General features: G+C 45.9%; 3 protein-coding genes across 4 annotated transcripts in view; 1 reads left to right on the top strand and 2 right to left on the bottom strand.

Moving 5' to 3' along the window:
- Window positions 1–22,235, top strand: part of CALCOCO2 (calcium binding and coiled-coil domain 2) — a 31,699-nt gene extending 9,464 nt beyond the window's left edge. For both annotated transcript variants that reach the window (XM_028701815.2, XM_077917354.1), the window contains exons 2-13: window positions 4,280–4,479; window positions 5,436–5,538; window positions 5,718–5,851; window positions 8,366–8,491; window positions 10,671–10,829; window positions 11,060–11,187; window positions 12,419–12,509; window positions 13,431–13,553; window positions 14,746–14,832; window positions 15,995–16,115; window positions 18,403–18,431; window positions 19,896–22,235. In XM_028701815.2, coding sequence (XP_028557648.2) covers window positions 4,288–4,479; window positions 5,436–5,538; window positions 5,718–5,851; window positions 8,366–8,491; window positions 10,671–10,829; window positions 11,060–11,187; window positions 12,419–12,509; window positions 13,431–13,553; window positions 14,746–14,832; window positions 15,995–16,115; window positions 18,403–18,431; window positions 19,896–20,072 — 1,470 coding nt within the window. In that variant the 5' untranslated portion in view covers window positions 4,280–4,287 and the 3' untranslated portion in view covers window positions 20,073–22,235. The remainder of the gene's footprint in view (window positions 1–4,279; window positions 4,480–5,435; window positions 5,539–5,717; window positions 5,852–8,365; window positions 8,492–10,670; window positions 10,830–11,059; window positions 11,188–12,418; window positions 12,510–13,430; window positions 13,554–14,745; window positions 14,833–15,994; window positions 16,116–18,402; window positions 18,432–19,895) is intronic.
- Window positions 22,236–23,046: 811 nt separating this feature from the next.
- Window positions 23,047–24,416, bottom strand: LOC114583668 (ADP-ribosylation factor 6-like). Its single transcript, XM_028704988.2, has one exon. It carries the CDS (start codon window positions 24,350–24,352, stop codon window positions 23,783–23,785), a length of 570 nt encoding a protein of 189 aa, XP_028560821.2. The 5' UTR covers window positions 24,353–24,416; the 3' UTR covers window positions 23,047–23,782.
- Window positions 24,417–26,455: 2,039 nt separating this feature from the next.
- Window positions 26,456–27,738, bottom strand: LOC114581986 (uncharacterized). The gene has a single exon (XM_028702730.2). The coding sequence runs from the start codon at window positions 27,711–27,713 to the stop codon at window positions 27,144–27,146; it is 570 nt and encodes a 189-aa protein (XP_028558563.2). The 5' UTR covers window positions 27,714–27,738; the 3' UTR covers window positions 26,456–27,143.
- Between the last annotated feature and the right edge of the window lie 257 nt (window positions 27,739–27,995).

Raw genomic sequence — 27,995 nt, 5'->3', positions numbered from 1 at the left:
GCATTAATTGATTTTCAATGCATTCCTATGGGAAACCGTGCATCGCAAGACGAAAAACTCGCAAGACGAAGAGACTTGCGGAACGAATTAATTTCGTCTTGCGAGGCACCACTGTAAGTTTGTTCTTGGTATAAGCTTTCGTAGGAAGGTCTGCTAGTGTAACAAAACATTTATTGGGCGTGAGAAGAGGGGGGACATTTGAAATTATGGCTCAGCTATCAACTGGCCTGATTTGCACTTTCAAAAATCCCCCCTTCTTGGAGTAGGGGCTGCTTAGAGGAGGAAAGCCTCCCCACAGTGCATGGGTGGTGCCATTTTGGCTAAATAAACATTGGCCCTGAAGTCAGGAAATAGAGGGGGGAAATAGGGCCTGCATCATAATGTTGCTGTGTAGAGCATTTAACAGTAGCAATCAGCTGTGTCTTCTTAGAAACACTGTTCCATTTCTCTTGGGTTTTCCATTTCCCCCACTCCTGACGCTTCAGCATTCAGTGCCCTCTTGAGCATATTCAATCAGTCCCCATTGGGCTGTTCAGGGGTAATTTGGCTCCTTTTGATTCCCCTGCTCCCCCCTCCCCAGAATGATTTGTGGGGGTTTCTTTGTACTTCTGCAAATTTTGGGGGTTCCCTTGAATATGCTCCTTGTTGTCTGTGATACTATTTTAGACAAACAGTTAGTGGTGTTTGGGGAACTGAAGATTTCAATTAGTGTAAAGGAAGAATAGGTTGTAACCCACCAGGATAATTCTCCTCTGGGAGCCCAGATGAAGAGATCCCCAGTGGATCATGCACTGTGGGACAAATTTATCTGTCTCCACTTCGCTGCTATAATAATGCTTTAAGTCTGCTACCTGAGGAGACTGTTTCACCTGGTCTTGTGGTAATAACCATTTCCATAGAACACCTCACTATTCAACAAGTTGGACTTTGGAGGGTACACTGGTGCCCATTATAGATAACCTTATTTAATTTATTGTTTGTCCACGGGCTTGCCCTGTTTACTCAGGTCAGGAAATGACATTATGAAATAACCAAGTTGGCATGCTCATGTTTGTCATTGCCCGACATGTTACTACTATCCGTCTTTCCATCTTTAACTATAAAAGAAACTTAAGGCCAATTCATGTGGCTATACTGCTGTTTCATCCAATCCTGCTCCACACCCAATCCTGCTCCAGTAACATCTGAATGAAATGTACATGGGTCTGGCGAGTCATGAGGGCAGTTGCCATGTTGGTACTGCCAGCCCCCAGAAATGTGTCGCGTGCATGTTAGACTTGTCGGGAATGCGGACAGCTTTGCTCAAATACGAGCCTTCAGTCTGATCTGTGGAGGAAGAGAATAACAATAACAAAAGAAGTGCACTCACATGCACTACATTTCTGTGAGAAAAACTGTGGTCACACTGAAGTTCACGTGGCCACCAGTAGACGGCCATGCCAACTGCAGTGTGGTGACAGAAAGCAGCCGGCAGGCAGTTGGCAGGCAGCCCAAGCGACTTGCTGAGGATGGAACTGTATTTAGGAGACCCCCTGTTCCCCTCACAGAACCACAATTCCCAGAGTGGCTTAACAAACAATCACTCTTCCCGGGAACTCTGGGAATTGTAGCTCCCAGGCCCATGTAGGGCAAGGGGCAGCTGGGTAAAAAAAAAAAAAAGTCCAGTCAAAGGCGACTATGGGCTTGTGGCGCTCATCTTGCTTTCAGGCCGAGGGAGCCAGCGTTTGTCCACAGACAACTTTCCGAGTCATGTGGCCAGCATGACTAAACCATTTCTGGTGCAACGGGACACTGTGACGGAAACCAAAGCGCACAGAAACACCATTTACCTTCCCACCACAGTGGTACCCATTTATCTACTTGCACTGGTGTGCTTTCAAACTGCTAGGTTTGCTAGGTGGGCAGGAGCTGGGACAGAGCAAGGGGAGCTCACCCTGTTGCGGGGATTTGAACCACTGACCTTCTGATCGGCAAGCTCAAGAGGCTCAATGGTTTAGACCACAGCGCCACCCGTGTCCCAACTTGGCTGTCATGCCAAGAATGCCACTTGCCTCCTAGATGACCAGGGACTCCCGCCCCATCCCTTAGACCAGTGTTTCCCAACCTTTTTTGGGCAAAGGCACACTTGTTTCATGAAAAAAATCTTGAGGCACACCACCATGCCAGATGGGGAAAGGTAACTTTTTACTTATGTAAAAAAAAATAAAAAAATAGTAACAGCATAGAAGGTAATGGTTAGGCTAGCATCCCTCTTCCAAATATGCTAGGTTTTTATTTGCAGGGACTGTTCTACATGGGAAAGCATTCAGCACTGTCATTCTCCCATCTGAATTGGTACTATTCTGGGTCAACTTACTCTGCTGCATGTGTAGATGAAAATGGCACCAAGTGTGGGGGAGGGGGCAGAACAGGTTTCAGATACAGGATATTAAGCATACACGTACTTCAGATTGAACTGGTTGCTTGCTTTGCAAGTTTTCATTTCCCAAATGACTGCCTTGGCAAGCGCAATACCTACCAGGCTCAACGCCGGTCTCGCGCTGCCGCTTCCCGCGCTCTCAAGGACCCGGGAGGAGGAAGGCGTGAAGGCAATCCCGAAGGCACGAAAACGTTATCAATTGCTTCTTCTTGTACAACTGCAGCCAGATCCTACCCGTATTTACTCTGGAGTAAGCCCTAGTTTGTTCACGGGGTTTTGCTCCCGCGTAAGTGTGCACGAGGGATGGCAGCCTTAAATATCGGGGAGACGCAGGAGTCGCCTGCGCTGCTGTAATTCCCCCTCCTTTTGGGGAGGGAGGCGCTGGGCTACTGTGTTTACTTGGAAGTCCCACGGAAGTTAATGCATTATTAGGCTACTACTGGCTTAAGCCGGTGCCCGCCTTCATCCCTAGGCGAGAGGCACAGAGTTCTGTTCCGCCCGGGCGCTGCCTCTTTAAACGAGCGCGTGGTTGAAGAAGGCGCTTGCCCAGCTCCCCTGTGCGCCTCGGAGGGCGGGTTTGAGCACGCGCAATGCGCCGCCCTCCCGCCCTGCGCCGCCGTCGTCTCGCGCTCCTCCCTTTTGCGCGCGCTGCCCCGCCGCCGCCCCATTGGCCGGGTCCTGTCAGCTGATCCTGTGTTATTTCTTGTGTGTGTGTGAGAGGGGAGAATGGAGAGAGAAACCTCGGCACCACCACCGCGGAGCCGCCCCCGGCTCGACGCGGATCCTCGCCGCCGCCGCCCCGCCTCTCGCCGCCCGCCTCGCCCGCCTCCCTCCCACGGCACACCAGGCAACGTCTCGCGGCACACTAGTGTGCCGCGGAACACCGGTTGGGAAACACTGCCTTAGACAAGCTCTGCAGAGGTTTCAGCACCCTTAGCAAACCACAGTTCCCAGAATTCTTTGGGGGAAGCCCTGAATGTTTACCGTGGTACCCTAGTCATTTAAATGTATGGTGTGAATGTGGCCCTAGTGACGTCATTACAGAGGCCTGGTATAAAACAAGGCACTCATTGATTTGTAGCTCAGTCTTGGTCACCGTGCTTCGTACATCCCAGCCGTGTGAGGCTCCAAACATACCGCTGTGACAGGAAGGTAAATGGCGTTTCCGTGCGCTCTAGTTTCCGTCACGGTCTTCCGTTGTGCCAGAAGCGGTTTAGTCTTGTTGGCCACGTGACAAACACTGGCTCCCTCAGCCTGAAAGTGAGATGAGCGTCGCAACCCCATAGTTGCCTTTGACTGGGTGTAACAGCCCAGGGGTCCTTTACCTTTACCTTTTTATCAAACACATACACCGGAAGAGATACATACATCCCACAGAGAGAGCTGATGGAAAGGTAATTTTGAGCAGAGAAGTGGTGGGTGGGAAAGGGATAGCACACCGCCTCCCCTCTTTGTTTCTCCAGCAAAATTCCTTTCTCCCTCGCCAAACTACTACTACTATTGTTGTTGTTGTTGTTGTTGTTGTTGTTATTTATTTCAACAATGCTGGGGATCCACATGCAAATGTGTAGTTGGTCCCTTACAAGAAAAAGGATGGGGTTTGGGCAATGGTGTTTTTCTTACTGTAGGGTTAACATTCCCTTTCCCTGCCCTGTAACCTTTCCGTTGCTCCTGTGTTCAATGCCAGCAATGTTTTATTGGGCAAAATTCCTCCAGTGCCGTGAATATCTTCTTGTTAAGATACAGTTGAGATGACATCCTGAGGTCAAAATTAGCTGTGGTTGTTTTTAACTGCCCTTGGTTTTCTTTTTTGTTTTCTTTTTTTCCATTTCTGTTTTCCCCTCATTGTCCTTTTTACAGAATCCAGGATGGAAGCTGCATTATGTAACAATTCGGAGGAACCTCCCACTTCTGCCGTCCTGCTAGATTGCCGGGCCTTCAATCAGGTCATCTTCACAGACATAGACAAATACTATGTCCCTGGAGCAGATATAACTTGCCATTACAACATTTCTCGGCACATCACCCCACGCCGGAAGGACTGGGTGGGCATATTCAGGGTAAGTCTGCTGTCATTTGCGGCGCACCGTGGACATTGGAACTGGCTGATGATAAATTGCAATCTCTTGCTTTATAACACAGCAGTCAAAGCAGGGTTATAAAGCTTCAGAGGAGATATTGTTCTCTGGATGGAGTTCTTCCAGAAAGCTGAGGGGTTTGTCAGAGCAGGGAAGGAGGAGAGATAATAGCTGATTGGCTGAGGCAGGGTGAGGTTATCAGGAAGGTATTCTACACTGGGAGAGCTTAGATCTTGGATGGTAGCATATGCACTTTTTTCCTTAAAAAGCATTAAAAACCTTTAAGTGCTATTAAGAAATTAAATTGTGTCTGTGTGTGAATGTTTTCCTTTCCTAGAAGGAAGCAAAATGGTGCATTTGTTGGAGCCAAGTGTGCATAACTTTGCAAGTGTGTATATTACAAATATCAGTTTTGTACCATTTTCACTGTTATGGCTTCATCCAAGCAATCCTGGGAATTATAATCTGCTGGGGGGGGGGTTGCTGTGAATTATTTTGTTTAAGATCTCAACAGAGTGAGAGAGAAATTGTTGTTGTTGTTGTTAATAAACTGGTTTAAGGATGATGTCCTTAAAATCTTTAGTTGGACTTTCCTCTTCTGTGTGGACATGTGATATAATTGTCCTGTAAACCCAGTGGCTACCACCCTGGGCCATGCTGCTTTAGGGAGTGGCATGCCAGACTCTGGGGTACCTGGCCTTGCGCGCCACCTTGGGCTCCAGCAGGCCGCCCCCAAAGGTAAGTGCCGCCAGGGGTGCCCTGCCCCCTAGCTACGCTATTGTGTAAACCTGCTGTGTAAATACGTCTCTTGTTTTAGAACAGGCTGCTTTTAGTGCACTGGATTAGGGCACGAAGAGGACAGCTTGCTAAACTGTTACTACTCTTGGCCTGCTTCTCGGTTCGTTGAAGGATCCCACTCAAATATTTTGATGTTGCAGGTGGGGTGGAAGACCGCTCGCGAATACTTCACGTTTGTGTGGGCGCCTTTGCCAAGGAACCCCGACAGCAGCGACGATGAACTTCAGGAGGTGCTCTTTAAAGGTCCGTGGCAGGAAGGGAAGGAGTTTGGTGGTGTTATTTCTTGAAATATTGTTTGCATGCTAAAAATAAATCTCAACATCAGTACAATAAGTCTGACCAGGTAGAAGTCAACTTCGGTGTGTTAGCTTTGCATGCTTGAAGGAGCTAAAAATTACATGTGGCTTTTTTTGTTCTTTCAGCCTACTACCTGCCAAAGGACGATGAATATTACCAGTTTTGTTACGTGGACCAGGATGGCCTCGTCCGTGGAGCCAGCGTCCCCTTCCAGTTCCGTGCAGAGACCGAGGATGACATGTTGGTGGTTACCACGCAGGTTCGCTTCCTTTGTTTGTGCCCTGGGCTATGTAGTGGCTCATTTGCGACTTTCCCAAGCCTCTGCCAATCCATTATGGCTCCTTGTTTGTTCCCTTCTTCTGCCTTTGTCACTATGTGTAGTCTGAACAGGATGCCTCACTGTACACTGCATGTGACTCACAGTGCGTCGTGCAGTAGGCTGATTTTCAGAGCGGGGAAGGGAGTGCCCCATGCTATCCTAAAGGTGACATCTGTGCCCTTGCAGTAACCTCTAGTGACTATTTCTATGAGTTCCTATATGTGATAAAAGCACAGTGCTTTGTACGTAGAAGATCCCACGCTGAAGCCCCAACCTCTCTAGGGGCTTTTTGCTTTTTATATGTTATGTGTTAATGCAGATGAGTCAATCTCCAGCGCTGCTTTAAAAGGCAGCGAAGCAGCCGAGAAGAGAAGCCATATGGAAAAGCAATCCTGCTCTGCCTCTGTACTCTCCTGCAATTGTTCTTTTTTCCTCTGTACTTGAGACGCAAGGCCACCAGTGTAGGTGGCACTTGAAAAATACACATGAGCAAAAAAAAAAAGGGGCCCTGCCCCAAGGAGCTTACAATCTTTGAAGAGGACAAATGTGGAGAGGGGGTTTGATTAGGCATAAATGTGGCTATTGTGTTCCTAGGCTTTGTTTTGGATAAGGCACCAAGGGATTAAGGCAGGCATGTCCAAAGTCTGTTTTGGGGGCCTAATCCAGCCCGCTGGCTGGTTTAATCCGGCCCCCACAGGCAGCTCCTTCCCGGGGTAAAATCCAAAATAAAGGTCAATGATTCAAATCCTTTAAAAAGCTCAGCAACCTTGAGGGGAAATGCCCCCCCCCCAAAGTCAATAACTTCAATCCTAAAAAAGGACAACAACTTTGGTTGGCCCTCACGCATGTTCACTTCATCAAATCTGGCCCTCTTTGGGCACACCTGGATTAAGGTAAAGGTTATGTGGAAGAAAGGGATGCGGGTGGCGCTGTGGTCTGAACCACAGAGCCTAGGGCTTGCCGGTCAGAAGGTTGACGGTCCGATTCCCCGCGACAAGTTGAGCTCCCGTTGCTTGGTCCCTGCTCCTTCCAACCTAGCAGTTCAAAAGCACGTCAAAGTGCAAGTAGATAAATAGGTACCTCTCCGGCAGGAAGGTAAATGGCATTTCCGTGCACTGCTCTGGTTCGCCAGAAGAGGCTTAGTCATGCTGGCCACATGACCTGGAAGCTGTATGCTGGCTCCCTCGGCCAATAAAGCGAGATGAGCGCTGCAACCCCAGAGTCGTCTGTGACTGGACCTAACAGTCAGGGGTCCCTTTACCTCTTTACCTTCATGGAAGAAGAGGGATTGGGAGGAACAGGCAGAGATGGTGCTGCAAGAGAGGTGCTTTTTCAGGTAGGGGGTTTCCCTGCCAGAATGGGGAAATACGGAGGCATTTAATAAGCCAAGGCAGCATACGCATCATACATTGAAAGCATTCAGTGGCCCACAAAGAATCCTGGGTTGCTGTAGTTCCCCCTCCCAAAAAACTACAATTCCTAGCACCCTTAACAAATTGCAGTTCTCGGGATCCTTGAGGGGGAAGCTACATGCTTTGAATGTATGGTTTGTACACAGCCCCCCTCCAAAAAACCCCTTTGGGCAGAAGGGGGTAGAGTCAAAAGCAACAAAGCTTCCCAACATTTCAGATTGTGGAGAAGATCAAATTCTGCTGACACATCCTCTTCCAAGTCGGCCAAGTTTTAAGAAGGGAGCCCCCAGAGAGCACATCTGCTCACAGCGTCAAGTGCCTTGACTTAATCAAAGCATTTGACACCGCGAGCAGCTGTGATCTCAGGAGGGTCCTTTTTCAGTCCTCCTTATGTTACACGCTGACTTGCCCGAGACTGATGTCCGGAGGCATGTGCTGCTTCATCTGTCGACCTCCTTAAAAAACAAAAAGGGAGAAAGAAATTAAACCTGGCTATGGTCCACTTGCTTTTGCCATGCTGATATTTTAGTCGCAGAGTTTGGTATGGGTGGCTAAATACGCATCACCAACAAAAGAGGCAAAGAAAATACGGCTTTTGCATGACATTTGCGCACAATAGTGGGGAAAGCTGCGACTAGGATGCCCAAGTGCTGCCTGTTGATGAGCAATGTTACAAAAGTTGGGTGCCACCCCCACTCTCTGCTGAGCAATAAAAGAGCCCAGGGGGTTCCAGGCCCTTACCCAGGGTCTGTGTTCTTTTGGAGAATTGAGACATGGCGGAGACTGTTGTAGCTTTAAGAAATATGGTTTATTCGCCTATTTACACCTTCAGTCTGCATGGAGGGAGTCCAGATCTTACAGCATGGTTATTTCAAGAGTGACTTGCCTCCCACAGCAGTGCAGCCAGCTTTCAGCCAGCCTGCCCAAGATGGATTCCGGTCTCTCGTCCTCGTCCTCCTCCTCCTCCTCCTCCTCCTTCTTCTTCTTCCCAGAACTCCTTGCTAAAAAAACCTGCATTCTTTTCCCCCCTTTGCTCTTCCAGGGAGAAGTGGAGGAGATTGAGCAGCAAAACACAACTTTGCTTCAGGAAAACCAGAAACTGAAGGAAAACCTTAAAAGCCTTCAGAACCAGAATGAGGACCTGCAGGAGAAACTCAAGGCAGCAGAGGTAGGACACACACACACAAATAAAATACTAGGGCATGGGTGCCATTGGTGGGCGGGCCAATTAATATAAATTTTATGTTTGTGCCCTGGGCTGCTTTCCTTTCCTTTTCTTCCATTCAGTAAGTAAGACATTATTATCAGAGTTCAAGGACACATTCCAGCCAGGCAAGGAGGCTGTGAAGCAGGGCAGGAGAGAGGTGTGACCTGGGGAGAATTTCAAGGGCCAGATGGAGTGTTCTGGAGGGCCACACTCAGTCCCTGAGCCTGGGGTCTCTGCATGGATCAAATAACTCTATATAGACTTCCTTCCCATAGAATTATGTTTAGAAGTGCAAGTCAGTCTCCGCAGAAACTGCCGCAGCGATAAAGGACTTGCAGATTTATTTTAACAACATTTGTGTTAAAATAAATGGTAAATAAAACCTCTTAAGTGGTTTACAAAGAGCATAAAATATACATTAAAATGGTCGCTGAAAGGCAAGATTTAAAAACAACTTTTTTAAAAAAGCACAATGCATAAAATCAGTAGTTAAAAGTAAATACTAAATAATGCATTGCTAAGTATTATGTGAACCACCCTGAGATCTTTTGATGAAGGGAGTTATATAAATTTAATAAGTAAATAAATTTGCATCGGCCCACCTAAGTTCCACCAGTGGTCTAGTATGAAGTTGCAAAGTAAGGCTAACACTGAAGTTCTTTCCACACATCATGCGTTTAAATGGTTCGTGCTGCAGTGTGTATTTGTTGATGTAAGCTGAGGCTGCTTATCTCCTTCAAGCTTTTCCCACACCGCATGCATTTTAATGGCTTCTCCCGTGTGTGCATTTTTGCAATGTAAAGTATGGACTTATCCACTCTTACCTTTCCTCCACACTTTCCAGGCACATTTTAAAGCTCTATGTTGCATGCTCTTCTTTTTGCCCTGGAGCTTTCCCCTCGTAAACCCGCTCTTTAAAGCAGAATTGGAGCAAACTGCAATCCATGGAAATCCCAAATTGCCGTTGGTTGCATTTTAGCTTTAAAGAGTGGGTTTTCACGGGCACCAAAAAAAAAGAGCACTCAGACACGGAGTTTTAAAGTGCCAGCCTGTGCCTGGAAAGAGCAGGGCAAAACGTAAGTGTGATTAAACCCTAAGTTTGCTACTCCAGCTAAAGCTCTTTCCCCATTCCATGCATTTATATGGTTTCTTCCCTTTGTGGGGTATTCGGTATATCGTAAGGCTACTGCTCCAGTTGAAGCTCTTCCCACACTCCAAAGTAGGAATACATTTTGATAAATGTGTATGGTTAATCCTGATTACTTAGTGCATCAGAAGTAATTTTGGCAGGGACCGAGTGGAAAGGAAAAAATGTTTTGCACATAAAAGGTCTCGGGTTCAGTCTGTAGACTAGGAAAAATTCCTGCCTGAGAAACCTGCAAAACCACGGCCGGTCAGTGTAGACCGAAGATGGTGGACCTATGGTCCCTCAAATAGAATTTCACTGATTTCAGTAGGTCTTCTTTGAATATAACTTAGCAGGATACAACCCAAAAGATGCAGAACTTACAAGAAGCTGGTGAGAAAGCAAAAGCGTTTGCTCATGTTGACGCACATGAGGATGGGGAAGAAGAAGGTGCAATCGACACATGAGGCTAACTTCATCTTTGCATCTAGTCCTGCAAGTTTTTTAGAGTTGCAAATTGCACCATCTTGGTGCAGTGGTAACTAGTGGGATCAGAGCAGGCATGGAGGGAGAATGTAACCCTTTTCTCCTCTGCAACAGATATATGCTTTGGAGGAAAACCCCTATTGCCACACAGATACCCCATGTAGATAGTAGATTCAGATGAGAGATTTTCCTTGTCATAGCAGCAAAGGGGGAGACGGTTAAATTCCCCCCACATGCCTGCTCTTGTATCTCGCTTATAATCACTTATTTCCACCACCACCACCCACAAGATGATGCAATTTTCCTTTTAAAAATAATAATAATAATAATGCATGGTTAGTTGCAAAGATGAAGTTAATGTCAGGTGTAGCTTGGTCCCTAGTGTTTTCGGGAAAAGCAGGAGCTTTCTTCATTTCTTGGTTCAAGGAATCCTTCAAGCTGCAGTTGTACCCATATAAATATTTAAACTCCGGCTTCAGATGTTACAGTCGCTGTTCTCACCTCCCCACCCTGTGTTTGTGTGTCCAGGAAAAAGCAAAGGAGCTTGAAGATAAAGTCCATTTGTTGCAGACTGGGACCATGGAGCTCCAGAGAGCTCAGGATCTGCAGGCTTTACAGATGGCCTCTGGTCAGACGGAGTTGGCGGCAGTTACAGAAAACAGTATCAAACTGCAAAAGGAAAAGGAGGTAAAAATATAGAGGCCGGTGGAGTAGAAGGTATTCATCCATGGGGGTGGCAGGCAGCATTTGAATCTTGAGGAGATGAGCTTTAAGTTTTGAATTGGCCGGGTGAACGGTGGGTGTTTGTATATTTGAATCTTTGTAAATGCGAAGTACATTTAGTTTTCCTATGACACTGAGAGCAAACTGGGTGATTCCGATTCTCCAGTTTTACCTTCCTGTCTCTGACTCTTCAGGATCTGCAGAGGAACTTGGATACTTTAAGGAGCAGCAAGGAGAATCTCGAGGTAGAAGTGAATATTCTCAAACAGAAGTTTGCAGCTCTGGAAACGCAGAACAGCTCCACCGACGAAGAACTGTTCCAGTGAGTGCACTTTTTCTTCTTCTGTAGTTTGTTGGCTTAAATGGCAATAGTCTTGCAGTTCCAAAATCCAAAAGAGTTTTCTTTCCTGGCCCCAGTTGTTCCTTAACATTAGCAAACCGACTGCCAGTAATTTCATTACTGATTTGTTTGTCTGCATAACACCATCAAGATTCATAGCACTTTATGGAGAGCCCTAAGTTCAGTGTGACAGGGTGGAGGTATGGACTTGGGAGTAAGCAGGGCTTGATGTTTTACGGTTGATGTTTTAATAGTTGATGTTTTATTGAGTTTTTAACATTTTGTTGGGAGCTGCCCAGAGTGGCTGGGGCAGCCCAGCCAGATGGGTAGCATATCATCATCATCATCATCATCTTGTTGAGCTGGAGTTGCCATAGCTGGCTATTGGTGGTCAACAGTCTTAACGTTTTATTATATAGTAAGATGCATACTTAGGCTTAGTTACAACAATGTATGGGGACTAAGAAGTTAAGCCAGATGGTGAATGAGGGGAGGAGAATGAGGTTTGAGGAAAGTCTAGAACTCTTAACAAGTGGGACCTGTAACAATATTTCACTGTGGAATGCTGATGTTCAGGATAGCAGACATACCATTTCCCAACCCGCCCTGCCCAACAGTTCACATACTGTGTCTGCTGAGCATGCTCAGACCTCATTGGACTGTGTAGTTTACCTCCTCCCTCAGGTTTTTATTCTCCCTCCCCAGTATATATTTTAGTACTTCTGCAAAGCTTGAGATTCTCCCCAAACTGCTGATACCTCTCTCTTGCAGATGCTGCTATGGCTAGGGAAGCAATAGCACCCAAGGCCTGGATGCTGGATAATAGAGGGAATGATTTAGAATTAGAATTATCATCTCTGTGCTTGATGTTCCTTTAGTTGACATTGCAAAACGAGCAACTGGAAGCCATTCAGGCTCCACAGAATCTCATGTTTCCGTGTAAGGAGAGTAGCAGGAGGGTAGCCAAAATTCAGGCTGTGCAACCTCTCTTGTAACGCCAAGTATGAGTCACAAAGCAGGGACACTGACTCCTCTGCAGGGTCTTGAAGGCTTTGAACCTGCAGGGGGGCAAACTGAGCCTTTTGGTGATTCTGAGAGCGCAGGTGTGGGTTGGCATATAGCAGGCACCAAGGTGATGTATCTTGTGGCAGGGAGGCAGGGGACCTGGGCATGCAACTGCAAGAATTCATCCACTACATCTGTCCCCAAACAGAACCAAAGAAGAGAACAAAAAGGTGTTGGCTGAAAAGGAGCAGCTGGAAAAGAAGCTAAGAAACACCCTGAATTGTGTGGATCAACTTCAGGTGGGAAACTCCTGCATGTTCCCTTGGCATTTATGAGCTGCTGGAGAGTGCAGGAAGGGAACATAGGTAGTTGAGAAGGTTTCTTAAAAACCCATTTGTCCTTAGGAAAACAGGAAATGAAATGGTTCTTTAAAAGCAGATGGCCAGATACACTCAAGTATTTATAATTCATCTCATTCATACACTGAGGACATGTTTTTGTTCAGATTAGAGCAGGCTTCCTCAACCTTGGCCCTCCAGATGTTTTGAGACTACAATTCCCATCATCCCTGACCACTGGTCCTGCTAGCTAGGGATCATGGGAGTTGTAGGCCAAAAACATCTGGAGGGCTGAAGTTGAGGAAGCCTGGATTTGAGGGTAGGGTTACCTCTGCCCCTCCAGATGTTGTTGGGCTACAGCTTGCATCATGCTTAACCATTGGCCATGCTGGCTTGGGTTGATGGGAGTTGGCCCTGAGCGCAGCGGACAAACTTTCAAATGGCAAGTTCCTTATTCTCAGGAAAATTCAAGGAGCGCCTGTGAGCATTAGAATGTCATACACTAAGCAGTTAGATCTAGAACCCTATAAGATAAAAGTGGGGCAAAGAATTAGAAGCACACCTAACACCTACACAATGGGGAAAAGCTGTACATAATATTACAGTAGCCTCCCACGACATTAGACTGAGGTTAATTCAACAGAAAATACTCCTCATGAGCTACTGGACAGCAATATGCCTTAAGCCCAGGGGCAAACACACACACGCACATGACAGATGACTGCTGGAGATGCTGACAGCCACAAGCAGACCTAACTCACCTACAATATAAAGCTAGAAATCTTAACAAAACTTGATGGGGCTAAGTTTAAGCCTGATAGTCCAGCATTCCTGTCACCAACTGCATTTGGGGAGTCATGTGTGCCTTTACTTTCATCTCAGTCCCAAGTGCAGAGTCAACAGAACAAAGTGGAAGACCTGCAAGGGGCAGTTCAAGACAAAGCAAGGCACCTGGAGCAGCTGAAGGAGGAGAATTATCAATTAAATGCCACCTTGCTTAGACAGGTAAGGTTCCCTCCCCCCTCTTCGTTGTCACAGTGGTTTAGGAGACGGTAAAAGAAAGAACACAGACATAGGGGATCTGCACAGCTTTATCCGCCAAAGCAAATGATTAAAGGTCTTGAGAGAGTTTCAGACTTCTTGAGCAGGAAGCAGCTCACTTTGAGGTGGACTATTTAGAGCATGCAGGAAGTGGTTTGCTCTCTGAAGTTCAGACTTTAAAACCAGCAGGTAGCTTCTGTGCTGCCGGGCCTCCTGCCAATGGATTTAGACTTAAACAGAGATCGCATACAGCGCAATGCTGTGCAAGTCTACCCCAAAGCAAGTCTTGTTGAATTCAGTGTGGAAAATGAGTAGAGGATTGCAATATTAATTTGGACATTCTTCATGCAGGCTGCTACTCTTCCGTGAGACTTATTTTTCAGTGTTTTCCAGAGGTGGAGAAACTGAGATCTGGGGGCCAAATACAGCTTTCCAGGCCTTTATCTGGCCCTCGGGGACACTTTTTCCAGGTCACATCCCCTTCCCAAGACACACACACCCCACCATCCCTCCTTGAGTGTTTTTGCCTGACTGGAATGTGTCCTTGAACTGTTGAAGATGCCTTTGGTTTGCCTGGATGGAGGACAGAGTGAGGGCCGGTTGTGACTGTGTGTGCAAATTAGTCTACTGCAGTGTTTTCCAACCTTGGGCCTCCAGCTGTTTTTGGACTACAACTCCCATCATCCCTAGCTAGCAAGACCAGTGGTCAGGGATGATGGAAATTGTAGTTCAAAAACAGCTGGAGGCCCAAGGTTGGGAAACACTGGTCTACTGTACATTGTATGTGTCAGTCTGGCAACTTTTGCCTCTGGCTGTGCCTACCCCTGGCATGTGGCCCTTGGAAGGTTCCCCAGAAGGTGATGTGGCCCTTGAGCTATGAAAAAGGGTTTCCAACCTCGGTATAGTGGTTAGAGTTTTGGACTTAGACTGATTAGAACCAGGTTTAAATTTCCCATCAGCTATGAAACTGATGGGTGAGCTTGGGCCAGTCACCCTCTCTTAGCCTAACCTAGCTCATAGGGTGGTTTTAACAATAAAATGGGGGGTAGTTGGGGGGTGGGTGGGGAAACCTGAGCTCCTCCAGGGAGGTGTGGTGTGACAATGATTGGCGACATTGTCCAAATACAAATATTTTTTTTTTACACCCCCCCCCCAGCAAAATTTGGAGAAGAAACTGGAAGAGGAAGTTCTTTCACATCAGACCCTGCAGAAGGAAATGAATGAAATGGAAAAGGAGAACAAGGTACAAGTTTAGTTAAACGGGGGTTGGAGAAGGAATGCATAAATGCTCCAGCACTCTGAAAAGAAATGTGCTTTCTTTTAAGTCAGGGATAGCCAGCTGTTGCTGGACTCTCAATGGGAAGGAGCGGTAGTCCCACAGCATCGGGTTAACAGCCAGGAGGGCTATTGCCTTCATGCCCTGCTTATGTGCACCCTAGATGCATCTGGTTGGTTGCTGTCTGAAACAGGCTACTGGAACAAATGAACCTTCAAGTCTGAACCAGCAAGGTGGTTCTTATCTAGAATTGGCAATCCTTGTACTAGGCCACTGGGAAAGCAAATACCTAACTGCACTGGCTGCCAATTAGTTTCCGCACCCAGTTCAAAGTGCTAGTGTTGACCTGTAAAGCTTTACACAGCTCGGGACCTCCATACCTTAAGGGCTGCCTCTCTTCATACAAACGGACCCAGACACCACACTTGTCGTCTGAGGCCCTTCTCTTATGTCCCCTCTCCCCAAGAGGTTTGGAGGGTAGCAACACAAGAACAGTCCTTTTCCGTGGTGGCTCCCTGTCTGTGGAATGCTCTCCCCAGAAAGGCTCACCTGGCACCATCCTTATATGTCTTTTGGTGCCATGCAAAACATTCCTCTTTACCCAGGCCTTTGGCCATTAATAATCTATGGTCTGTTCAATGGGGGGGGGGGCTGTTATTATGATTATTTTATTATTAGGCTCTGTATTCCTTTATCTCTGAACCCCTACCACTGGATTAATGGTTGGTTCCTGCCTCCCACTTCTTCTGAAACACCAAAAATGGCATTGTCCAGTCAAAAGTATTGTTGCCAGTCCCCTTCCCCTGAATTGGTACAAATTGTTTGGCATTATAACACAAAAGCAGGGGGAATAGGAAAGAAACAGGTTTTGTTTAGTGCAAGCGTGAAGAAAACCTGTGGATGTTCAGATGCTGATGGACTGCAAATCCTATCAGTCCTGATATTGGCCATGCAGGCTGGGACTGATGGGAGTTGTAGCTCAGAAACATCTGGATATGACTGTTAGCCATGGCTAACAGTCTGGATCTGACTGTTAGCCATTTCAGACTTGAGGAACTGCTTCAAGCTGCTTGCAAACCGTAACTCCAGGTGATCCTGGGTTCTCATTCTACCATTTGTTTCTTTGCAGAGATTAAGGCGGGAGAATGAGGAACTGATGGTGCACCTTCCTGAAATTCTGGATCATCCACCTGGGGTCCTAACCCAGTCACCAGAAAACTCAGTCCTGGTGTATGGGAATCCCTATACGGGTGAGTGCATTAGAGAATCCACTTAGAAGAGTCCAACTGGAGGCAAAGGAGCATGCATTTACGTCTTGATGTTAGCATGCAGAAAGCCCCAGATTCAATCCCTGGTATCCCTGGTAGGTCAGTGAGAGACTCCAGTCTGAAAACTCTGGAGGTCAGTATAAACAATACTAACCTCAATGGACCCATGATCTGACTTGGTACAAGGGAGCTTCTTCTTTTCATTGCATTCAGATGCGTATGTTTAATCTGTTTTGGTCTTCTTGCCCTCTAGTTTTATCATTGCACCCTGCTGGTGCTTCCAATCCTCTCCTCCCCCCCCCCCCATCAGTTCTTACTATATTTGCTAACTGCTTTTCTGCTGTTTTCTCCTTGATCTCAAATATCATCAAACTGCTCTGCTCCACTGCCAGAGGCTGTATACTTCTGAATACCACTAGCTGGGAACCACAGGAGGAGAGAGCCCTCCTCCACTTGAGAGTTTCCCACAGGCATCTTGTTAGCTCTTTGAGCGCAGGATGCTGGACCGAAAGGGCCATTGGCCTGATCCAGCAGGGCTCTTCTAGTGCTGTTATGATCTGCAATAGGGTTTCCCAAACTTGGGCCTCCAGCTGTTTTCGGACTACAATTCCCATCATCCCTGACCACTGGTCCTGCTAGCTAGGGATAATGGGAGTTGTAGTCCAAAAACAACAGAAGACCCAAGTTTGGGAAAGCTTGATATTCATGCACACATTTCTCTGTCTCCACCCATCTCTCTGAATTCAACCTATTAGTCTGTCCTTCAGTCTAGTACAATGCCTTTCTTTCTTTCTTTCTTTCTTTCTTTCTTTCTTTCTTTCTTTCTTTCTTTGCTTGCTTTTTAACTTTTGCTCATCAGAGGCAACTCTTCCCTCAACTCCACAGTTTTCACTTCTGTGTCGTTTTCCTCTAAAATGTGGCTTTTTCCATCTGTCACTGTACTTGTTCCAAACATCTCTCAGGGCAAAACTGTGTGTTATTATGTGGGAAATCCCTAACTGATCTCCCAGTGTGCTTCTTTAAATTTGAAGCATAAGGCACTTCTAACTCTCTTGTTTCATGGGTTAGAAGTTTTTGGTTAACTACAAACATACCTTTCTATTGAATGCATTTTGATTTTGACCTCCCCTGGGCTTGGCACCTTGTCCCCTGTTGCAAATACCCTTTTCTTTCCCTTATTTTCCTGAGGGCAGGGACTGTGCCTGCTTCTTCTTTACACAGTGATTAGGGTCTGTTCTAGACACTTAATAACCATGTTTAATATTTATCAGACTGCCATACTGCTTTTTTGCCTGCGTAGGAAGGAACAATGTGGACAGCACACAGTGAACTTTGGTGCAGGAAAACAGTAGTATACTGGAATAGTTGGAATATGTTGAAATGGGAATGGGCACAGAGTCCTGCACAGTCCCTTTGCCTGAAATGCCCTCTGTTCCATCAGATGGTCTTGTGTGCAACAGATTTGTCATCCAAATGAAATTTGCAAGGAGATATACACTGCCATCTTCTGTGCATTTGTTGTGTGACCTACACATGCAGTCATGTATTGCAGTGCTGGATACTTTGTGCAGCAGATTGTAATAGCTTTATAGGAAGCTGCCTTATACAGAGTCACACCATTGGTCCAGTACTGCTTTCACTGACTGGCAACAGCTCTCCAGGGTCTCAGACAGGAGCCTTTTCCCAGAGTCAACTGGGGATTGAGCATGGAACCTTCTGTTTGCAAAGTATGAACCTCCGTGATCGAGCAGAACCCTTCCCTATGCAGTGGTACCTTGGTTCCCAAACTTAATCCGTTCCAGAAGTCTGTTCCAAAACCAAAGCGTTCCAAAACCAAGGCACGCTTTCTCATAGAAAGTAATGCAAAATGGATTAATCTGTTCCAGACTTTTAAAAACAACACCTAAAACAGCAATTTAACATGAGTTTTACTATCTAACGAGACCATTGATCCATAAAATGAAAGCAATAATCAATGTACTGTACTATAAAATAAATAAGACAGTATTGTAGATGATAAAAATTTAAAAAAATAAAAATATTCTTACCTGCACTGATAATAGTCATTGTTTGGATGACTATCCATTTCTGCAGTCAATCAATCAGTAGCTGAACTGGGTTCCACACAGTCACAAAAACAAATTAATAAAAAAGCCTCAAAAACATAAAATAAATAGCAAAATAAAAGTGCCAAACTTTTAGATAGATCAGTTTATGTAAGAGCATTGCATTTTCTTGTTATGGCTAAGATCTGTCATCTGTTTTGCAGTAAACCCAGCAATTCCTGAGACAGAGTTGGTAAGTTTGTCTGTGTGTTTCATGATATTCTGGGGGGGGGGGACTTGATGTGAATGTGGGAGCACTGGAAGATTGAGCCTTTTCTGTTCTGTTTCATTCGTTCCCCGGAATTTTTGCTTACTGTGCCACCATCCATATACATGACGTTTGTTCAAGGAATCTTAAGAGGACAAGTCCCTGCCCCCAGGAGCATAAAGTCTATAAATTACACAATGGGAGACAACAGAGGAGGGGGAAGGAATTGGAGGCAGGGATTAAACAAGGGGAAGAACATGTGATGATTGCTGTTATGCATACATAACACAGTAAACACCACATCACTGTCCTTTAGCATGGTATTTAGGGTGCCTTAAGCCAAGGTTCAGAATTTAGTGAGGATTCCATACAGCATGGAATCAGACATGGGGTTGCTTTAAAAGCTCTTAGGCTGCTAGTTCTGTTTGATCTACAGTTTAGAGCTATAACTTTTCCCTCCTGTCCATTTTCAAAATTATATCCAACGCCCGTCCACCTCTGTGTTGCCCTTTCTTTATAATAATAGAGATATACAGCCTGGAAGAAAGTGTTGGGAAGCTTGAGAAGGGCAGAGAAAGCTGGGGATGGGTCATCTGCAGGGAAATGGACTGGCTTCGCTTCCTCGCACTTTTAACTCCCTTTTTTAGGTGATCCTAAGGAGGGAGGCTAAACTTCAGTAAGAGCCCGAGACTTTACAACCCTAATAGAGCAATTGCAGATGGGTGCTCATTCTTAACACTTTTTCACTTCCCCTGCAACCTACCCTACCAGGTTATATATATCTGTCCACTGTTAAGCTGTTTTGGCAGGAAATACCCACAAGAAGGATGGGCAGCAAATGAGGTGGTGCTTCCAGGCCCTTAAGTTCTGTCGCCCTTGCCCTCGTTGCCCTGCCCTAGCCAGCGTCAGGTACCTGTGCTCAGTTGCATTTTTGCAGCAGATAATCCACCTCTCCCGGTATGCCCCACGGAGAGCCTCAAGGTCCATAAATGGCAACACCCTAGTGGTCCCGGGCCCTAAGGAAGTTAGATTAGCTTCAACCAGAGCCAGGGCCTTTTCAACACTGGCTCCGGCCTGGTGGAACGCTCTGCCTCATGAGACCAGGGCCCTGCGGGATCTGATATCTTTCCGCAGGGCCTGTAGGACAGAGTTGTTCCGCCTGGCCTTTGGCTTGGAGCCAATTTGATTCCCTCCCCCTCTTTCTTTTTTCTTTTTCCTCCTGTGATGAGGCTGCATTTTAATATTTTAATGTTTCAATATTTTAATGTTGTATTTTAATCTTGTTTTTAAGTTGTAGTCATTCAACTTGTTTTTATTATTGCTTGTTAGCCACCCTGAGCCCAGCCTTGGCTGGGGAGGGCGGGGTATAAATAAAAATTATTATTATTATTATTATTATTATTATTATTATTATTATGCTTCCACGTTCTCATTCTCGCCTCCATTTAGGTCTCCGTGAGAAAATGTCCCATGTGTGACGAAGTCTTCCCTAATGACATCGGGGAGCAGCAGTATTCAGATCATGTACGGAGCCACCTTCTGGAGTGTCCGTACTGCGATGAGAGCTTTGACAACTCCAATAAGCAAGTGTATGATGACCACGTCTACTGCCATGGCTTAGACTAAATTTTGGTCTACTTGCATAAGCTACAAAGGGATAGTGCCTCTTTATCTTACCCCACTCCCCCCCCCCCTTTTAATGTTATGACAGAGACTGGCATGGAAGGATTTCTGTGCTGCTGTTAGACTCGCCATGTCAGGGGAAAACCTATTGCTGGGACTACAGCATTGTTCATTTCCTTCCGTCTGTTATGCACACCTGTTAAATGCTAAATGCACTATGCTTCCGCTATGGAAAAGGACACATATTTCTTGACTAAGTACATCTTTCAACAGATTAAAGCTCGTTACAAGTTATTTCAAAGGGATGAGCATTTTATTAAAATGAATGGTGATTTTCTTCCTATACGTTTGCAACTGACAGAAACCCCTACAGCAGAAGAGATTTGTTTTGTTAACAATAGTTTGTCTAGCTGTCTAAACTATAGAAATTCCACCTTTGCTTGCTTTGTGTCCTGTTCTCGATAAAGGAAGTAGATAATTGTGAAACACCCCAGAAGTGTAGTAGCATCCTTACCTGCTTTCAAGCTGTTTTGGACAAAGATAAAAAGAGAAGAAAGTTTATGTGCTTGCCAGTATTGCATCTTGGGTAAATTGCTTCTGAATGGTGTCGTTTAGGGGGGGAAAGCAGAGAGCTCAAACTTGGTTTCAACTAAAATACTAGTGTCCAGAATGCCTTTGTGATTGAACAGGAGCATGATGCACGAGTGAAAATTAAGTCAAAATGTCTCGCACCATCAAAAAGCCACTTTACAGATACTGTTGCTCTGGTCAACAGCTAGCTTTCCAAGGAGTGGAAGCATTTTGAGAAATGAAAGAGGGTTGGCTGGTGGGCCATAATTTCATAACTCCCCACGCCATTCCCCAAAGTGACCGTGCCAGCAAGTTTAGTAGCCACAGGATTACTTTCTCCAGGCATCTTTTGCTTCCAGGCAGGCAACTGGGAAAAGAGTGGTAGCTTGGCATCCGTGAACGGAATCGGACTCACCATGCTGGATAGAGTGGGGGGGTTGTTCTCCCATTGCTGACCATTACGCTATAGGCAGAACTCGCCAGAAAGCTGTTCTCTGTGCAGCCCCACTGAAATGAATGGGAGCAGTTTAAGAACAGTGCATCTTACACAGGTCATCCGCGGTAAACTCTGTTCAAAACAGTGGTGGCATGAGGGGGAAAAATATTGGGATAGAAGTAGGCCGAAGAGGCCTAGTGGATTCTGTGGTGGCAAGCTTTGTGTGATGTTTTATGTTTAGGACTTACCCTAAATCATTCACATTTTGCGGCACGACTGCTGTCAAAAACATTTACTCAGAAATGAGGCCCACTGATTTCAGTGAGCCTTACTTCCAAGTAAATAGGAGGGCAGTCTCAAAGACTCTGGTGCCACACCTACCTCTGAGCCCACCCAACAAATCTGACTGGAGTCTGTGCGTGTCCTTATAGCGGGTATAAAGAACCCGTGGGCACCAGAACAGCCATCAGGTAAACATTAGGAGATGAAACTCTCCTAATTCAGAATATGTGATATGTAGGCTACTTTGTCTCTTCCACATTCACTTGTCTTTGGGTTGTTTTGCCAGACTGTGAGGCAGTGCTACTTTCCAGGCTGCTTCGAAAGCCTCCTGTCTCTTTAGCCCATGGAATGCCTTGAAACGGTTCTGTTCTAAGAATTTCTTTTTTAATCCTCTTATTTATCTACCGCCTCTAAATGGTAACTCAGGAATCAAAGTGACAACATTAAAAACAAAACAAAAACCCACCTTTTAATAGAAGAGAATCTTCACAATTTCATTGCTATTTGGGAATTTGCAAGGCTCGATGCAAAACTTGGATTCTCTGATTTTTTAAACAAGCCACCTTCAACTTATATTCCTGCTGATTACGTATGTAGAATACTTGTTCAAAAGAATCTTTGTAATTTTGATGTAGATGTGTTCTCCTATGCAAGACCAAAAGCTGTAACATGGTTAATTGCCTACTATGTATTGATTACTGATAGACCTCTAATGTTGTTGGGGGAAATCCATTTTGTGTTTTAATAGCGTTCTGCTTTCAACTACTTTTGATGATTGCTTTTTAAAAGCATGGTATGTTAACACTTCTTCCAATGCTGAAAATGTAAAGTTGTATTGGTTGGCCTCCTGCAGTGTAATATTAAATAAGTGGACTTCAGTTTTTCTCATCTTATATTTCAAAGCAGCCAACTGGGAACTTCATTCTGCGCTCTTTCCCTTTGATTCCAGTGATTAGAATATGTCATGGGGGGGGGGGGAGAGAGACAGACAGACAGACAGACAGACAGACAGACAGACAGAAAACACAAACAATTAATCACAAGAAGAGCCCAATGGGATCAGACCAAAGGTCCATCCATCCCACATTCTATGATGACCACAAACAAAATCTGTGAACTACCCTGAGACATGCGGGTATAGGGCGGTGTACAAATTTAAAGAAGGATAACAACAACAACCTGAGCGCAACAACACTCTCCCTCTCCCAACCCCAGTGATTCCCAGTAATTGGTATTGCGACTCATACCAGTGTGTGATTTAGGTACAATCTTTTCTGCAAGAAGCTGTCCCAAGATGTTTTGCTGCCTGTGGAGAAGGACAAGGGGGTGCCCTCCCTCCCTCCCCCCCCCCGCCCGCCAGTCCCATATACAGGTATGCCCATGACCACTCTGGCTCTTCAATCTTATTTAAATAGTACAAAGGAGGCAACGTCTCCCAGTGCCCCTCCAAGCACAGCTCTGTCCTCTTAACACCTCGCTGCCACTCCTTCCCCCAAAATGCCCTGCATCTGCCCCTTAAGAAAAGAAGCAGTGTATATTGATTTTCAAATATGCAGCAGCTCGGCAGCTTAAAGCAATATACACAGCAGTGACGAAGGAAAAGAGCGCCACTGCCCCATGGAGCACAGGTCAATGTACTACAATGAGAATAAAGATCAAGTCTCTTCCGTGTAAGGACAATACGAAAGCCCAGCCCAGATTATTTTAATATGTCTTTTTAAAAATAATTATTCATTATTATTTTTTAGAAAACATAGATTTCTTTTCAATTTAATTAAAATGGTTTGACATAACAGTAATAAAACATTTTTTTAAAAACAGAAGTGGCAAAATAAAATCCCAAGTCATTAAAGAAGAGATAAATCAGATAGGCTATAGGTATAAAAGAAGGGGGGAAAGAAGGGCTTTTCCAGGACCCAAGTGCGGAAGTAGAATGAAAAATGATCAACTTTACATTACAGAAGCACTCAAATAACCTAGGATCCAGAGATTATAGTGATGCGGCTGATTATTCAACTTTTAAAATCCAGGAATTTTCGTTTTGGTTAATGATGTGTTGAACAAAAGGAAAAGCGGCAATGTTGGCCCATAAGAAACATTCTGAATTAAGAGAATGCCTTTGTATCGGTCCAGACAATGGATCGGACAAGTCCTGTGAATAGTCTAATAGTATACCATGTTCAGTGTCCAAGAAGCACACTAAGGCATGTGCACATTCTCCAAAATCCCATGGCAGCAGTGGATAAGCAGTACAGAGTCCCATATAGACCTTGCACAGATGAAGGCATCTCCAGAGCATCTGAGCCAGAAGAAGCAACTGATTAGCAGCATGACTTGTGTCCTCCATGCAACATGGGGGTCTTTGTAAAAAGGTAAAGGGACCCCTGACCATTAAGTCCAGTCGCGGACTATTCTGGGGTTGTGACTATTTACCCTGGGCTTTGCGATGCACCTTGACCATCTCAGACAGCTTCCACATGGCCTCGGGGATTCCATCTCCGTTCACGGCACAACAGCCCTGCACATGCCACTGGTGCCCTCGCAGTTTCCTCAGCCCCATTTTTTCGGCCACTTCTAGTGGGGGCCACGCTCCAGGCAAGTCTTGCTTGTTGGCCAGCAGCAGTACGGGCACGTCTTGCAAGTCCTTGGCCTCCAGCACGACTTCCAACTCAGACTTGGCCTCCTCAAAGCGAGTGCAATCTGCACTGTCCACCATGAAAACCAGCCCATCTGTGTTGGGATGGTGATGCCTCCACAGTCCTCTAATCAGGCCTTGACCAGCCACCTCCCAAATGATGAAAGAGACGTTGTTGATATGCTGTATCTTTTCCACATTGAAGCTGATGGTGGGAATGGTCGTGACTGTGTCGTTCAGCTTCAGCTTATAGAGGAGGGTGGTTTTGCCAGCTGCATCCAGGCCCAGCAGGAGAATACGAGCCTCCGTCCCATAGAAGCTCTGCAAAGCACTCTGAATCCGGCTGAGTAAGAGTCCCATGGTGAAACACCACCGCCGTTCTTCTCCAGACGCAGGGAATGTGACACATGAGGAAGAATCGCCTTCCTTTTTATAGTCGGCTGTTGTTTCATTGGCTCAACTCTAGGGGGTGTGATGTGGAACTGTCATTACTGTGTTGTTGGCAGCAGTCATGCTGGAAGTTTTGCAGAGCAGCTTTTCTGATGCAAGAAGTTTTGATGTAACCAGCGCCTGGCCAGCTAATAGGACCGGTTCAGCGTTCTGGCTGTACAAGTCATGGAGTGAGTTTTGCTGCTGCTTGTGTTGCAAATAGCTTTTAGTTCATATCAGCAAATCCAGTTTTGCTATGGGGTTATTTGAATTTGTTGCAGAGCCTTTTGGCAAGGCGACAGATGTTTTTCATCACAAGATTGAACACAATTGAACACAAGAACACCCCTACTGGATCTGACCAGAGGCCCATCTAGTCCCACATTCTGTTCTCATATTGGATGGCTCTATGGTCTAAACCACTGACCCTCTTGGGCTTGCCGATCGGAAGGTAGGCAGTTCGAATCCCTACAACATGGTGAGCTCCCGTTGCTCTGTACCAGCTTCTGCCAACCTAGCAGTTCAAAAGCACGCCAGTGCAAGTAGATAAATAAGTACTACTGCAGAGGGAAGGTAAACAGCATTTCTATGCGCTCTGGATTCCATCACGGTCTTTCATTGCACCAAAAGCTGTTTTCTCATATTGTCCACATGACCTGGAAAGTTGTCTGTGGACAAACGCCGGCTCCCTCGGCCTGAAAGTGAGATGAGCGCAGTAACCCCACAGTCGCCTTTGATTGGACTTAACCATCCAGGGGTCCTTTACCTTTAGCTTTACCTTATCATAGTGGCCAACCAGATGACCATGTGATGACCACAAGCGAAATCTGTGAACCACCCTGAGACTAGCGGGTATAGGGTGGTGTACAAATTTAAAGAACAATAACAACAACAACCTGAGCACAACAACACTCTTCCTCTCCCACCCCCATTGATTCCCGGTAATTGGTATTGAGACTCATACCAGTGTGTGATTTAGGTACAATCTGTTCTGCAAGAAGCTGTCCCAAGATGTTTTGCTACCTGTGGAGAAGGACAAGAGGGTGCCTTCCCTCCCTCCCTCCCTCCAGTCCCATATACAGGTATGCCCATGACCACTCTGGCTCTTCAATCTTATTTAAATAGTACAAATGAGGCAACGTCTCCCAGTGCCCCTCCAAGCACAGCTCTGTCCTCTTAACTGCAACTCCTTCCCCCAAAATGCCCTGCATCTGCTCCTTAAAAAAAGAAGCATACAGTGGTCCTCGGGTTAAGAACTCAATTCATTCTGGAGGTCCGTTCTTAACCTGAAACTATTCTTAACCTGAGGTACCACTTTAGCTAATGGGGCCTCCCGCTGCCGCCTTGCCGCCGCTGCGCAATTTCTGTTCTCATCCTGAAGCAAAGTTGTTAACCTGAGGTATTATTTCTGGGTTAGTGGAGTCTGTAACCTGAAGCGTCTGTAACCTGAAGCGTATGTAACCCGAGGTACAACTGTATACTGATTTTCAAATACATAGCTCCTCAGAAGCTTAAAGCCATAGAAACAGCAATGGGGGGGGGGGGAGTTCCACCGCCCCATGGAGCACAGCTCAATGTACTACAGTGAGAATAAAGATCAAGTCTCATCACTGTAAGCACAATATGAAAGGGAATGGGAGCCGCCACCTCATTCTGTGCCAGCCCAGATTATTACAACAAAACCATGCGAGGGTATCAAGTAGAAGGAGATTTACACAAACACTGAAGGAGCTAAATGTGTTGAGCAGGTAGCATTCCTATATTCACACTAGGGGCCTCTGAGAGCGAAATGGAGATTACGGGTTGTATCCAATTCTAGCCCTCCTCTGAGGAGACCCATGGAAGTTAATAGTCATAACTAAGCTTGAGTCATAATCCAACTAGCATCGGATACAACCCATGAATTAGCAGCTTTCACCATAAAGACCTCAAATCCGGTTTCCAATACGCTGTCTGTGAACCCCATTTCTTGAACCGCTGGCAGCCCTAACGTATTTTAAAGACCAAGTTATAAGCCACACTCTGGAGATAAAGAAAAAGCCAAGAGATTTTATTTTATCTTTTTAAAATTTATTATTCATTTTGTTTATAGAAAACAGAGATTTCTTTTCAATTAAATTAAAATGGTTTGACATAACAGCAACAAAACATTTTGAAAAACAGAAGTGGCAAAATACAATCCTACGACATTAAAGAAGAGAGAAATCAGTTGAGCTATGGTACAAAATAAGAGGGAAAAGAAGGGCTTTTCCAGTACACAAGTGCGAAGTAGAATGGAATATGATCAACATTATATTACAGCAGCACTCAGATAACCTAGGATCCAGAGATTATAGTGGTGCGGCTGATTATTCAAGTTTTAAAGTCCAGGAAATTTCGTTTTGGTTAATGATGTGTTGAACAAAAGGAAAAGCAGAAAGGTTGGCCCATAAGAAACATTCTGAATTAAGAGAATGCCTTTGTATCGGTCCAGACAATGGATCACAAAAGTCCTGTGAATAGTCCAATAGTGTACCATGTTCAGTGTTCAAGAAGCACACTAAGGCATGTGCACCTTCTCCCAAATCCCATGGCAGCAGTGGATTAGCCGGACAGAGTCCCATATAGACCTTGTGCAGATGAAAGCATCTCAAAGGCATCTGAGCCAGAAGAAGCAACTGATTAGCAGGATGTCTTGTGTCCTCCATGCAACATGGGGGTCTTTATATGCCTCCCCAATTGACTATTTACCCTGGGCTCTGCGATACACCTTGACCATCTCGGACAGCTTCCACATGGCCTCGGGGATTCCATCTCCGTTCACAGCACAACAGCCCTGCACATGCCACCGGTGCCCTCGCAGTTTCCTCAGCCCCATTTTTTCGGCCACTTCTAGTGGGGGCCACGCTCCAGGCAAGTCTTGCTTGTTGGCCAGCAGCACTACGGGCACGTCTTGCAAGTCCTTGGTCTCCAGCAGGGCTTCCAACTCGGACTTGGCCTCCTCAAAGCGAGTGGAATCTGCACTGTCCACCACGAAGACCAGCCCATCTGAGTTGGGATGGTAATGCCTCCACAGGACTCTGATCCGGTCTTGACCACCCACATCCCACATGGTGAAAGAGACGTTGTTGATGGGCTGAATCGTTTCCACGTTGAAGCCGATGGTGGGAATGGTCGTGACGGTTTCGTTCAGCTTCAGCTTATAGAGGAGGGTGGTTTTGCCAGCTGCATCCAGGCCCAGCAGGAGAATACGAGCCTCCGTCCCATAGAAGCTCTGCAAAGCACTCTGAATCCGGCTGAGTAAAAGTCCCATGGTGAAACACCACCGCCGTTCTTCTCCAGACGCAGGCAATGTGTAGTGTGGGGAAGGATTGCCTTCCTTTTTATAGTTAGTCGGCTGTTGTTTCATTGGCTCAACTCTAGGGGGTGTGATGTGGAACTGTCATTACTGTCTTGTTGGCAGCAGTCATGCTGGAGGTTTTGCAGAGTAGCTTTTCTGATGCAGGAAGTTTTGATGTAACCAGCGCCTGGCCAGCTAATAGGACCGGTTCCGCATTCTGACTGTACAAGTCATGGAGTGAGTTTTGCTGCTGCT

The sequence above is a fragment of the Podarcis muralis genome, chromosome 13 (genome assembly GCF_964188315.1).
Source record: "Podarcis muralis chromosome 13, rPodMur119.hap1.1, whole genome shotgun sequence".
Taxonomy (NCBI): Eukaryota; Metazoa; Chordata; class Lepidosauria; order Squamata; family Lacertidae; genus Podarcis; species Podarcis muralis.
Note: the sequence above shows the minus strand (reverse complement) of the source record. Positions and strands in the feature narration are given on the sequence as shown.